This window comes from Zootermopsis nevadensis, unplaced genomic scaffold (assembly GCF_977971745.1).
Source record: "Zootermopsis nevadensis isolate Lab colony 2312 unplaced genomic scaffold, Znev_1.0 Znev_ptg000006l, whole genome shotgun sequence".
In the NCBI taxonomy this organism is placed as follows: Eukaryota; Metazoa; Arthropoda; class Insecta; order Blattodea; family Termopsidae; genus Zootermopsis; species Zootermopsis nevadensis.
Window position 1 is genome coordinate 12,358,839 of NW_028259138.1, and position 12,813 is coordinate 12,371,651.

The 12,813-nt window shown below is 38.2% G+C and overlaps 1 protein-coding gene across 13 annotated transcripts in view; it reads left to right on the forward strand.

Annotated features, from left to right (window-relative positions):
- LOC110840051 (paired box protein shaven) overlaps positions 1–12,813 on the forward strand; it is a 555,926-nt gene that overhangs the window by 433,106 nt on the left and 110,007 nt on the right. For 2 of the 13 annotated variants that reach the window (XM_087343719.1, XM_087343721.1), the window contains exon 1: positions 1,502–1,754. The exons of 6 other annotated variants lie outside the window; for them this stretch is intronic. In XM_087343719.1, the coding sequence (XP_087199845.1) occupies positions 1,700–1,754 (55 nt within the window). In that variant the 5' untranslated portion in view covers positions 1,502–1,699. Of the gene's footprint in view, positions 1–926; positions 1,755–12,813 lie in introns of those variants that run through there. 5 more of the 13 variants (XM_087343726.1, XM_087343725.1, XM_087343722.1 and 2 more) reach the window with 5 other exon arrangements.

Sequence of the window (12,813 nt, forward strand, 5' to 3'; positions counted from 1 at the left end):
TTTGTGGATCTACGCACACATTTTTCTTTTTCGAAGTGACAGCAAAAGATTTGCATCATTATTCGGTCAGTATTTTCGTATTTCATTTGCCTTCCTGCTTGTTTGACGCGATCTCTTGTCGTCATGACTACGCCAGCTGGCGGCCTGTAGCCCACAGCATCCCATGTCCAGGCCAAAGCTGGCGAGGAACGGGTCGAAACCAAAACCCCGCCCATCTCAACCCTCCCTTACCCTACCACGTGATCTGATCTTTGACTGTGGCTAGCCAATAGAAAACCTTGCTAGACAGACAGGCATTAACATCCCCTATATCCCCTCTGCCATCACACTCCCTACAGTTTTCATGTTCTGGTTTGTGATGCTTTGCTTTGGCAGAGTCTGCGTAGTCCGCGTTGGTACCTCAACCCCCTCCCCCCCCTACGCCTCCTCGGTGCCATTGAAGTAAAGTAGGAAATGAGAGACCACGAGAGGAATGTGAGAGCGACGGAGACAGATGGGCTCTGTCTCCGTCGCTCCTGACACAGCCGTCGAGAAGACAATATCATAGTTGGGGTTTGTGCCAGTAACATGGGTGTAAAATCTGAAAGCATGGCGGGCTGGTAGTGTAGGGATTTGTGTGGATCGACACGAGGAGAGCGGAGAGAGACAGAGCTCTTGATGTTTTGGTCGCTGACGCCTGAGTGTGGGATTATACGACGTACGGGAAGGGCCGCGATAAGCCCGTGTGTCAACCGGAGTCCTCAGCAAGCCCACATGACGTGGGGTTGGAGTAGAAAGCCAGAAGGGTGGTAGCGGAGGAGGGTTTTTGTTGTTATCTGGTTGCCTAGGTTCCCCCATCCCATTTCTTCGTTGTAACCACCACCACCACCACCTCCTCCCTCCCTGCTGTACATACCCCTCCTTCGTAAAATACCCCATACCCTGACTCTCACCCACTGCACACCACTAACCCTTGGCAACAAAGTGCCGTACCAGAATGTCACCAACCGCGAAGTAGTCGTGAGCCCCTACAACGATGATTATCGTCTGGCGAATTGTTTGTTTTGAGGTAGAACAAGAGGTTCATTGCAGTTGAATGCCGACAGATCAGCTGACAGTCAATCAGCACTCGTTTCGACATCTATTTTCGATTATTCCAGTGTGTACGCATTGCCAGAAAGTAAATTCTCAAAATTCGTGCCCATGGTCGTCCAGATTTGCCATCGCGTCATTTTGGTTTCCAGAATTTTCTAATCGAAGTATTCTGTTGTTATCAGATAATCAGAACGGATTTCTAATCACGATATTTTGCATCAAACGAGACTCCGAAGTGAGGAAGTGCCCTGGAAGTGCCTCGGAACCAGAGAGACTATTGGAGAGTGTCCTCAAGTGTGGTGATAGAACTTTGAGAAGGACCTCAGAATGTCGGACAGAGTTCGTGCTTTATTTGTGTGAAACACCAAGGACAAAGTTGAGTCCTATAGTTCTGTTGTGTTTCGTTTACCTTGTGACTTGTCCAAAAGTATCTTCGAAACTGAAATGCAGAACCTTCAGTGACGTTGAGGCTTTGTGGTGCAGCAGCGAGCATGCTGTTGCATTGTTGGATAGCAACAATGCAGCTGTGTTTGTAGGCCTTGAAGGATTTTTGTTGGTGGTACAGTTTGAAGCCGCCATCCTGGATCCATCAAATTTCAGTCTCTTCTCATTCCGGCCTCCCGCCATGGACCTCACCACCGCTTACCGCTACAACCAGAACATGATGGAATATTATACGTGTAAGAGTAAGTCTTAATCATAGAGAGAGGTTGGGTGCTTCGAGTTATCCCAAACGCAAGTCACGTCAGATGTGAATTTTACGTTCCTAGATCGTGCTCAGGTAAGACTGACAAAACCTTCATCTTGAGAATCTACATGATTCTCACCTTTCACCGGATATTATTATGTTGATTAATCGGGGGTAATGAAATTTTCGGCGCATAAACAATGTATAAGAAACAGTGACATTTATTCAAATATTTTGTTCAGAAAACCTCAAAGGAAATCAAAATTTATGATTCGTATTTGAGACGTTAAAATTAAAATAAATTTAATATATTCAAGTGACTTAAGGTAGGGTCTAATGGTGAGATTTTATGATTACGGTGATGACATTTTTTTGTTTTAACTGAGAAATAAAGTTTTTGTTTTTAAAAATGCTTAATCAGATGGCTACGAAGATTTTTAAGGAGACTGTCGGTTAATTACTCCGTCTGTTAGTTTGTCAGTAAGTTTGGTGATAATATTGTGCCGGTATTTGGGGACCGCGCATGTACTTAGAACTCTCCGTTTGCTTAGTGTTGCCGTGTGAAGTAGGCTATAAGTCTTCCGGTGGTCTCGTCTCCTGTCGGAAGAGTCTTTTGGAATTCCTACGGCAGAGAGAGCCAAGGTCAGGTTTAACAAAAGCGAAACGAATAGGAAAGTGTCAGAGGTTTTGCTGTCAACTTTTAAAGTCATAAGTAACAGCGTTTTAAACTTTGATGCCTGAGCCTATAGAATTTTCACAGTGCCTGTATGAATTATGAAGTAAATGACAGATATTTAACCTATCGCGTAATAAGTTAGGCCTAAAAATTTTTAGTTTAATTTGAGATATTTATTTAGTTTTTCGTTCTGTTTCTGTAAGTAAATTACCAGATGTTTGAGATGTAATGGATGCCATGTTTTAATTCCACACGAAGCAAGAAATATTAAATTAGTGACATATATATATATATATATCACATATACATAAAATTTCCCTGCATTAATTGTGTTTCGATATTAATTGGTAATCTTACGTCGACAACATTATGTTATATGGGTAGGCCTGAATTAAATCTGAATAAATTATCTCCATAAAATGTGAGTAATAAGATTTATATAACCTGTTTACCATTACACAAGATTACGAAAAATTCTGGATTCCATGAAATGCCGAGAAATAGTTAACTAGCTAAACGACTATCAGCTTCAGAATAAATTATATTTGTGAAGCATTTCATCATAAAACTCCCATAAACGCTAATTCATCTTTTGTTTTTTTTTATCAAAATAATAAATTAATAAGAAGACCATGTTTAGGGATATAAGCGGATTTATGGTTTGGTCCCCTTCTCCTTATAGGTATGTTAAATAGCATGAAATGCTTTCCTAATTTGGTTTAAAAGAAACATTTTATGACGATGTCGCAAAGGTTCGTGTTATAGACGTAATAAACTTTTAATAATATATCTGAATGTAATTTTCGTTAATGAAATTCCCAGTTACACACGAATGCAGGATAAAATTTTCCAGCGGACTAGAAATCTGAGTAATCTGCATTCCAGTTTTGTTAAAATTTGTCTATTTTGAGTGCCGTGTAACTCACAGGCGATAATAGCCTATCGCGTTTCAAAATAAAAAATCCAGATGGTAGCATGCGGTTAATACGTACTAATAAACACTTATTTCATACAAATTTCCTGTTTCAAGTAATCCACGTGTTACCGACTGAAAGCTATTACTTTAAAGTTACTTGCATTGTTTTCGGTATTATCTTAAATATAGAAACTGAGAAGGACATCGAATTAAGTGACCCCGATATGCTGCTAATGCAGAACTTGCATGAGAAATCATAAAACCACAATTTTCCATTCTCCAGTCTGACATTTCAAAACTTGTCCTCTGGAATTCCAATTACGACGTTCAGTTTAGGAGTCCATAGGTCTAGGCAACGCTCTGTTGCTTTAAGGTTATTGTATGAAGACGCCTACCTTAATATACAGGACTGTCAAATGTTTTAGTATTGTTTAAAATGTAAACTGTTACACTTTAAAATATGTCTGATGCAGTCTGCGCCGTAACTATGGAAATTATGAAGACAGTGTCCAGTGGCTAGTGAGTCAAATTATCGTGTTCCAGATTCACTGCACCAATTAAAACATTAGTCGTTTAATAACAATATAATGAGTTGTATGCCGGTATAAATAATTATGCCTATAAAAAGAAAGAGTACATTGACTGGTTACATATTTCAGGATGGATGTTTTAAAAAGTAAAACTTAATATTTGCTTAATATTGGCAATAAATAAAGTTTTTAAGGATTCATTGCACCCTTGGGTTTAAATGTTTATAATTTAATTAATATCTTTATTTTAAACTAAAGATGTTGGGACAGCACACCTGCGTTAAAATTATAAAAGGTTTTTTTATTGAAATTTGAAATGATAAACTTAATTCCCCACTCCCTTCCACACAGAGACTTGTCATTTTTAAAATAAAAATAAAATTAATTGATTGGAATAGATCAATAGTTTCTTGCTGGATGCCTGTCTGCTTGTTAATAAATGTAATATTATATTGCAGTCATTCCAGCCTGAAATAAGAAATTATACCCGTTCTTAGCCCATTTCATAACACTAGCAACAAAATTACAATTTTTTAGTGTTTTCTGTATGGTAAAGTCAGAATCACGTGATCCCATCAAATTTACTACGGAGATGGGGCGGAATATATAATGTATTAAACGAGGTTTTGTAAACCCACACGTGTCTCTCAAATTTCGAAATTTTTTAAAATTCTAAATACATTAGGATACTTGGCTTCTAGAACCATTGTAACCACTAAATCACTCTATTGTTCTTGTGGTTTGCACGCTAGCTTCTAATTTCGAAGACCTCGTGTTCGATCGGAACCATAATTACTTACAAGCGTAAAGAAATAGGCATCCAAATGAGATGATTTCTTCTTTGTAACTGTACTTGTGGGCAGTTTGTTTCAGCCAGACTTTTTATTCATCAACAAACTTTAGTTTTTATAGATAAGAATTTATTCCACATATCTGTGGCAATGCATAATATGATACCTGTAGTCTTATTAGATATTAAATAATTGTTTAAATAGTATATATCAAATTTATTTAAAATAATTTATACAAGATTTTGTGGAGGGCATGAAAACTATTTCAACTCTACACTGGAGAATACATTTCATTTATTTTTGTTATCTTCAGCGCGTGTTGAATAGATTTCCATTAAATTCGATGACACTTTTCTTTTATTTACATGTGTATCCACTTTTCTGTCCTATTCCGTCGCAGATTTTACGCTCGGGGTTTATTTATATTGGCCTGTACGCCCTCGTCTTCTCGAGTGCGTTCCTATATTCAAACACAGCATGAAAACGTTCTCCCTCCCTTGTTCGGGAGATCTCCGCTTGGTAACTCCGAGATAGCGACTTAAAGGGATGGGACTGAAAAAGGGAGTCTTTTCATCCGACCAGACTATGTTATGCCCGGTTTGCTAGCTTTCTTCTCGCAGCGAGAGGAGAGAGGCTCTCGCGCCTTGCCGTAGATTCTTTAACACAATTACCGACAGTAGACTACCCTGTCGACAGACTGACTGGATGGGCCTCGGCTGAACGCTGAGAGCAGGCAGGTTGCACACAAGAAGTTTGAGATAGGCGTTTTTGCAGAGTGGTAGGAAGGTTGAGGAGCTGCTTCCTGCTTCTCGATTCTCTGCAGTTCATCCCACAGTTTTCCAAAATATCCGTCCAAGTTTTGGAAACACGTCACCAACTGCCGCGGTTCGTCATCTGCGCGTCTGACCATTGCTGTTGGTACTGTCAGCCCCGCCATCTTGTAATTCCACACTGATAGTGCTTGTCGGATAGATTATCTCAATTGAGTGAATTTTAAACACATTAATTTATTTTAATTTCGTTAATTTTCATGTTTATTATTGTTTAATTAAATTAGTATAGGGAACTAAGATATGACAGGGGCATTAATGGCTTCACAACTTGGAATAATATTACTTATTATAATCTTATTGGAAGTGAGCAAATGTGATTATTTTCTGAAACTCACAAACATCGAGGGATGAAATATATCTTGAAGTGTTTGTCTTTCCTTTGGCTGACCAAAATATCTTTGTCCCAATTCACGTTTTGTTACTCTATATGGTAATTTGGCAGCCAAAGCTTTTAACCTTTTGAAGCAAGGATTTCTGTAAGGAGAAACATCGTTTTGTTGAAACATTCCCAGGCAATGGCAGCTCGTTGTAATAAGGATAGAAACAGAATGAAGAATTATGGTGGTAAACAGTAAAATTTACATTTTCTGATAAATGCATATTGAGAAGGTGCTTTCTTAATTTACGTAATTTGGTGACCTCCGCAGGAAATGGGTAATTTTGACTCATTTAGACCGAAAGGGCTCCATGAGAAGCATGCTATAGCAACTTGGAAATTTGAGACCGCCAGAATTTTCTTGAAGACAAATGAAAACCAAGAAATCCTGTGCCAAGATGGACGAACGAAGGACCTTCCGATGCACACTGACCACTAGCGAGCAGTCATACAATTAAAATAATGCAGGGGCCAACTGAGTTTCATCTAACGTGTGTGTGCCGTAGGCTTTATTATTAATTTCAATAAAAACATTTTTAGACATATACAATAATTTCTATTGCTCACTGGAACGTATAGGTTTAAGTACTTTTGAAACATTAAATTTACCAAAATAATATCTAAAAATTTAGTTTTTACCAAACGATATCCTAGTTCAGAATGAGCTACAGTTTTAACGAAGGACTTCGGACAACCCGAACGTCGTTTGTCACAGCCGACGAGCATCCACTGTCACGACGGTCCTTAAACCCTCATATTATGTCAGCGAAAGCTATATTTGAGTTGGGCATGTAGCACGAATGGAAACATATCCAGGATTGTGTTTGTGATACTGGAAATCCATCACTGTAATAACTGTGACATATAATAGAATTTCTTTTGTAGTGGGCTTTACTTTTAAAGGTTTTCTAATTGTGGGTTGTATTACAGTTTCATAATTATCCTCTCATTTCTTTGGTTCCAAACAAAGTTTTTCCAGCCCCCACAAAGTGTGCGGTGGGTCACCATAGTGACAGAGCCGCTGCAGCTAAGGGTAGATCTAACCCTGATGCTGCAAACAGTTGCGGGGGGGGGGGGGGATCTTTTTTTTTCCGAAAAGAAAACCAGACAAGGCAGATCTAATTTAGTGGAACAGAAATGGACGCATCAGCTAGGAGAGAGGGAGTTCTGATCGCAAAGACGAATAAGAACTGCTATTTCGTGCAACAGTGACATTACAGGTCAGTTTTTGAGACCGTCAGAAAAATAATTTTTGTTAAAATGTACATATCAGTTCACTTTACAGAAGTATCAGCAGACAAGTTATGCACAAGATTAAATATATATTGTAATTATTTATAAATTTGAAGTCTGGTCGATGTTTACCAACGTTTCAGAGGTCATACTGCCTCCATCATCAGGGCGATGAGTATGAAGATTTCTGTCTTCTGGGTTGTTGCACTGTGTGGTCTGGTCGATGTTAACCAACGTTTCAGAGGTCATACTGCCTCCGTCATCAGAGTATGAAGATTTCCGTCTTCTGGGTTGTTGCGCTGTGTAGTCTGGTCGATGTTAACCAACGTTTCAGAGGTCATACTGCCTCCGTCATCAGAGTATGAAGATTTCCGTCTTCTGGGTTGTTGCGCTGTGTAGTCTGGTCGATGTTAACCAACGTTTCAGAGGTCATACTGCCTCCATCATCAGGGCGATGAGTATGAAGATTTCTGTCTTCTGGGTTGTTGCACTGTGTAGTCTGGTCGATGTTAACCAACGTTTCAGAGGTCATACTGCCTCCGTCATCAGAGTATGAAGATTTCCGTCTTCTGGGTTGTTGCGCTGTGTAGTCTGGTCGATGTTAACCAACGTTTCAGAGGTCATACTGCCTCCGTCATCAGAGTATGAAGATTTCCGTCTTCTGGGTTGTTGCGCTGTGTAGTCTGGTCGATGTTAACCAACGTTTCAGAGGTCATACTGCCCTGTCATCAGAGTATGAAGATTTCTGTCTTCTGGGTTGTTGCGCTGTGTAGTCTGGTCGATGTTAACCAACGTTTCAGAGGTCATACTGCCTCTGTCATCAGGGCGATGAGTATGAAGATTTCTGTCTTCTGGGTTGTTGCGCTGTGAGAACCTCAAGTCTTACATTTATAAATTTATTGAGTTGAATTTTTTATATAGAGGACAATGTCCGTCTAACACAGTGATCCGCAACCTCTTTACAACGACCACCCTGATCTGTCAAAGGCACGTGACAGCACAATATATTTCGCCTCAGAAAAAGGAGTTCAAAGCTATACATGGCCATAAATATGTATCAGCAACTATAAGAATGCAGACATTTGAGAACAAAACGTAACACATATTGGATAAAACTATCTATGATGAATGATAAGAATGGACATTTTATATCCGTAACGTGTGATCATGTAATTTCTTATAAAAATTTGAAACACATCTGACACGCATCAGAAAACCTTTCATGGCACATCGGGTCTAACACCTCGTTTTTTCAGTCCACAACCTAATATAACTATCTCTGATGGAACTATTCCCTTGCTTGTGACCAGAAACCCACCCTCCACCCACCCCTTTCCTTCCAGATTCTGCCTTATAACGTACCAATTTATATAAATATTAATTAATCAGGTTTACGTGCCTCACGTTTTTTTAGAACAGTTAATTTCTTCAATGACCTGAGTCTCGTATCGAGTCAGAGGTGAAGCCCCCAACTAAGGACAGATGTTTTTCGTGCTGCCTGATCGGGTCTCCTCGTCGGTAGCGATAGTTAAATACAGAATTTTGGGGTCTGGGGATAATCACTCTCAGAGTGAAACCTAAATGATCACAGGGAATCTTAACATCTAACCATCAAAATTGTAATACTGTTTTATTTCCCGAATAAGAAAGATAAATAATTGTCGACTGTGGTCTCCTTTTGGCCCGTCGAGCATTCCTGTAGGTGGTTACCAAAATATCGAAGAACGTAACGCCTCAATCATCAGTGTTTAAACCTTAGTCTATCTCAAAAGTGGATGCGATATATTCAAGGAATGGCTCCCTTGGAACCTTCAACCTTGAAGACGAACGGGGTATGTTCCTCCGAAACCGCCTATAAGAATATGTTAGAATCGCAGTCTCAGAGATAATAATTGTTTTAGTACGTAATAGAGTAATGAATTTTGTTGTTTGCCGTACGATATGCCACTGTTGCACTGAGGGAGCGGAGCTGTGGTGTCTCTACAAGAGGAGGTACACCGTTACTGGATGGTTGCTTATTGGTATTCTGAGGATTCGCTCATGGAGACGAGCTAGAATAATCTGCAGAACAGTGAGTAGAGACTTTCTAAAGCGACAGAGAAGGAAGTTATTGGCAAAATGAGCAGAATAAGACGTGGACTCCATGGTTTATAGCCAGAATTTCTCAGAATATCAAGTCGACAGTAGTTCCTTTCATCTCTGTCCTGTTTCGATGTTACACTACTTTAAATACGTAATTGACAGATATTTTTCGGTATGTCTATGGAGGTCAATCACTATTTTCATGACGCTAAAACATGCGTTCGTACTGATTTCTTGACAGCGTATTCTGCCTAAGAAACAGGGGCATTGCGTGATGGAAACTTCGTCGGACAGCGGCCAATAGGATACGAATATTTTCTTAATATCTGCCCGATATGAGTTCGTATTTATGCTTAAGGCACAGTGAACGGATTGTAGCTAATTAATGTATTGAAGCTGAAACTCGTACAAATAGCGTTTAATGATTCAGTCCGTACCGCAAAGAAAACACAGCGCTTTACCATTATAAAGACCAAATGTTTGATGCTATTTAGGGAAGTAATCTGTGTTTACACTCAGAATCTTACTGATTCTTAAAGCAGATGGAGCATAATAATTACCATTCAGCTTTAAACAAGGGAATTAGCCATAACAGCAGCTAATTTTTAAGCTGCTGTTATGAACCCCGAAATAACATTACCATTACGACAAAATGCCACAAAGAGAGAACTGAGTGTTGCTCCCTTGGCAATCACCGTTGATAGCCTAAATGTATCGTTTTTCATATTAACTCCAGTTTTCTATATCCATAGACTATTTTCTTACAAGCCTATAAAGATTAACAAGTCTACTGTTCACATATTAACATCTTGATCTCCTAAATAATATCTTTCCATAATATTTTCGAATCGAAATGCTAAGCTAATTTATTGTTCCTCAATGCGTTATAGGTTACATACAGGTTGCCCAAAAAAAGGTTGTATACACACATTCGGTGAATGAAATAAAATACATTTTAATATACTAAACTATTACATATGTAACATTGACACTTACCGAATTAGCGAATTTAGTGTAGATGTTCGTAATGGACACCGTTAGCTTCTCCTCATACACACAACACACGGAGATCGACAACAAGGTTAATATTTGTGTTGAAATTTGAATAGATATTTTTGGGACATGCTGTACATTACTCCAAAAACTCGATTATTCATTATCTGGCAAAAATTAAAATCCATCCAAGTGCTATCTTTTCATCTAGTATTTGAGGTTTTAACGGCGGTGAGTCTGAAGACATCCATTTTTTGATCTCTTTCCATAAAACTTTCCCGAATCTTTTTAGCCTGCCTTGTCTTAAGTAAAGAAAGCAAGCTTTGTAAGTTCTACCAATTTCCTGTTTACCCCTTACTTGGTAAACTCCCCGCCTATAGTATAGGCCTACTTCTCAATATTCGTAGCATCAATTTTAATATTATCCTACCATTTACACATTAATCTCCAAATTTTTACCTGTTCTATGAAGGTTTGAACCTAATTTTTATGTGCGTGTTATGTTTTTAATGAAAAATACACGTAGCCCTATCTCTTATGTGATATATATTAATATCCCTATTATCCATTAATGTTATCCTGTCACTGCACAGTTTATTTCGTGTCCCACGTGGTTGTCGTCCCGAGGAGCCCGGAATTGAGAGTCTGCGTGTGTTTTTGTTCACCCAGTGCTTGAACTTCTCAGTCACTTCGTGCACTCGAAATAAGAACCTCCAAGTTTCTGGGGGCGTCTTATTGTAAGTGACAGGATCGTGTGGTCACCAGGAAGCTTCTCTTGAGGGGGTTATAGTGTCGCGGGGGGTGGAGAATAGGGAGGGAGGATGACGCTGCCTCCCCTACCGGGCAACAAACCCTCCCTAGCAGTCTTCACGCTTTCGGAGAAGACGGAAGAGCTATGTACCATTGTCATCCGCGTGTGATTAACACGAACGCGCTAAGAAGTCGCTTTCGGGCTACTGTATTCGGCGTGTACCTCGTTTCAATGTGCTCGAGTGTCCTGTTCGGTTGTTATTCAAACCAGATTGTGATAGGAGACTTTGACGTGAAAATAACACAGATTTATCAAGATTTCAAAAATTAAGTGTTGTACTCGAGAGCAAGTTCTTCGTTTATTAGTCGGTTTTGTTTATATTTTATCGATGACTTGCACTTTTAATCAATGGAATTAGCTTAATAATGTTATATTTAAGACTTAATTTAATACGTGCATAATATAAATGAGTCTTAACTTAAAACTTTTGAAATATAAATTATAAGAACTGATTAGTCCTATACGTTTTCTCCTAAATTAATTAAGAGTTTCAAATACCAGTGAATTTTTATTTCAACATTTAATTTAAAAACTGATGACACGTACGCCCATAAGAATCTGAAAATATTTATTTCAAGTCATTCGAACTTTCAAACAATGAAGAACTTAGAGTTGACTCACGGACGAGTATAGACTTAATCGTGGAGTAGATATAAGTAGTTTTATATACCGAAAATTAATAACTTGAATATCTGGTTCTAATTTAAATAGGATGCCAACATTAAAATATTTATTTCAGTCAATATGCAGGTGTTTGTTAATAAATACTATAGTAGTTTTGCCTTGAAATGAGTTGGCTAATCATTTAGAATAGCATTTTGCTTTCTTCCGCGTTTTTTAATATAAGCATTACAAGTGTCTGAGTTTCAGTAGCCAATATTGTAAGTGAAAGAACATAAGAGTTGGCTGAGAACATAGAGATCTTAAATACATGGATTCAATTCAACATCGAGATTCCTCAGTCGCCCAAGCGAGTTGTTACTTCGGTTATGTGATTGCAGTGCATCGAACTCTACTCAAATTAGGTGAATACCTGCTTAATTTAAGTAAAAATAATGTCAAATACTTGCTCAGTTTTGATTTATTCTTTTTAAATATATGTTCATGTACTTGTATATCTTAACAAAAGCCTGCTGAAGTAAGGTGAATATCTATCATATAATTTGCAAAGTTAAGTGAATGCCTCAAATATCTGCTTAAGTTTGACAAAATCCACTCAAAGATCTGCTCAAGTATTTGAGAGATAGTCATCTGACTATCTCTCAAATACTTGAGCGATTTAGGTGAATATCTTACAAACACTTCCGTGATTTGAGTAAGTACATTTTAAATTACGCGTTAATAAAGATGCAACTTACTTATATACTTACTTAAGTTACGTGAATGTCTCTTAAATACCAGCGGGTGATGGTAAAATATGTAAAGTTTTCACTGTGCCACAACATGCAGAAATATAGAGGTGAGTAGTTATTTCTATATATTTCGGAAATGGATACATTTAATTAGAAAACACTTTAAATTAGTAAAATTTCCTCTAAAACATTAATACCTTAATAGGTCTCTTATTAATGACGTAGTATGTTTCTTACCGATTAGCTGGAAAGTAAATCGAGTAGCGATAAATTGTACGATACTATGTCAAAAGATTGGAACATATGTTTATCGACACTACGTGTTCGATTAAAAGCAAACGTCGATAGATAATCGTATGAAAATTTCTGTTGTGCTTTGGTTCCTGTATTTTAAGGAAGAGAGACGAACTATTACCTAGATCTTTGATCGATGTTACCTACGTCAATGTTGATACGTA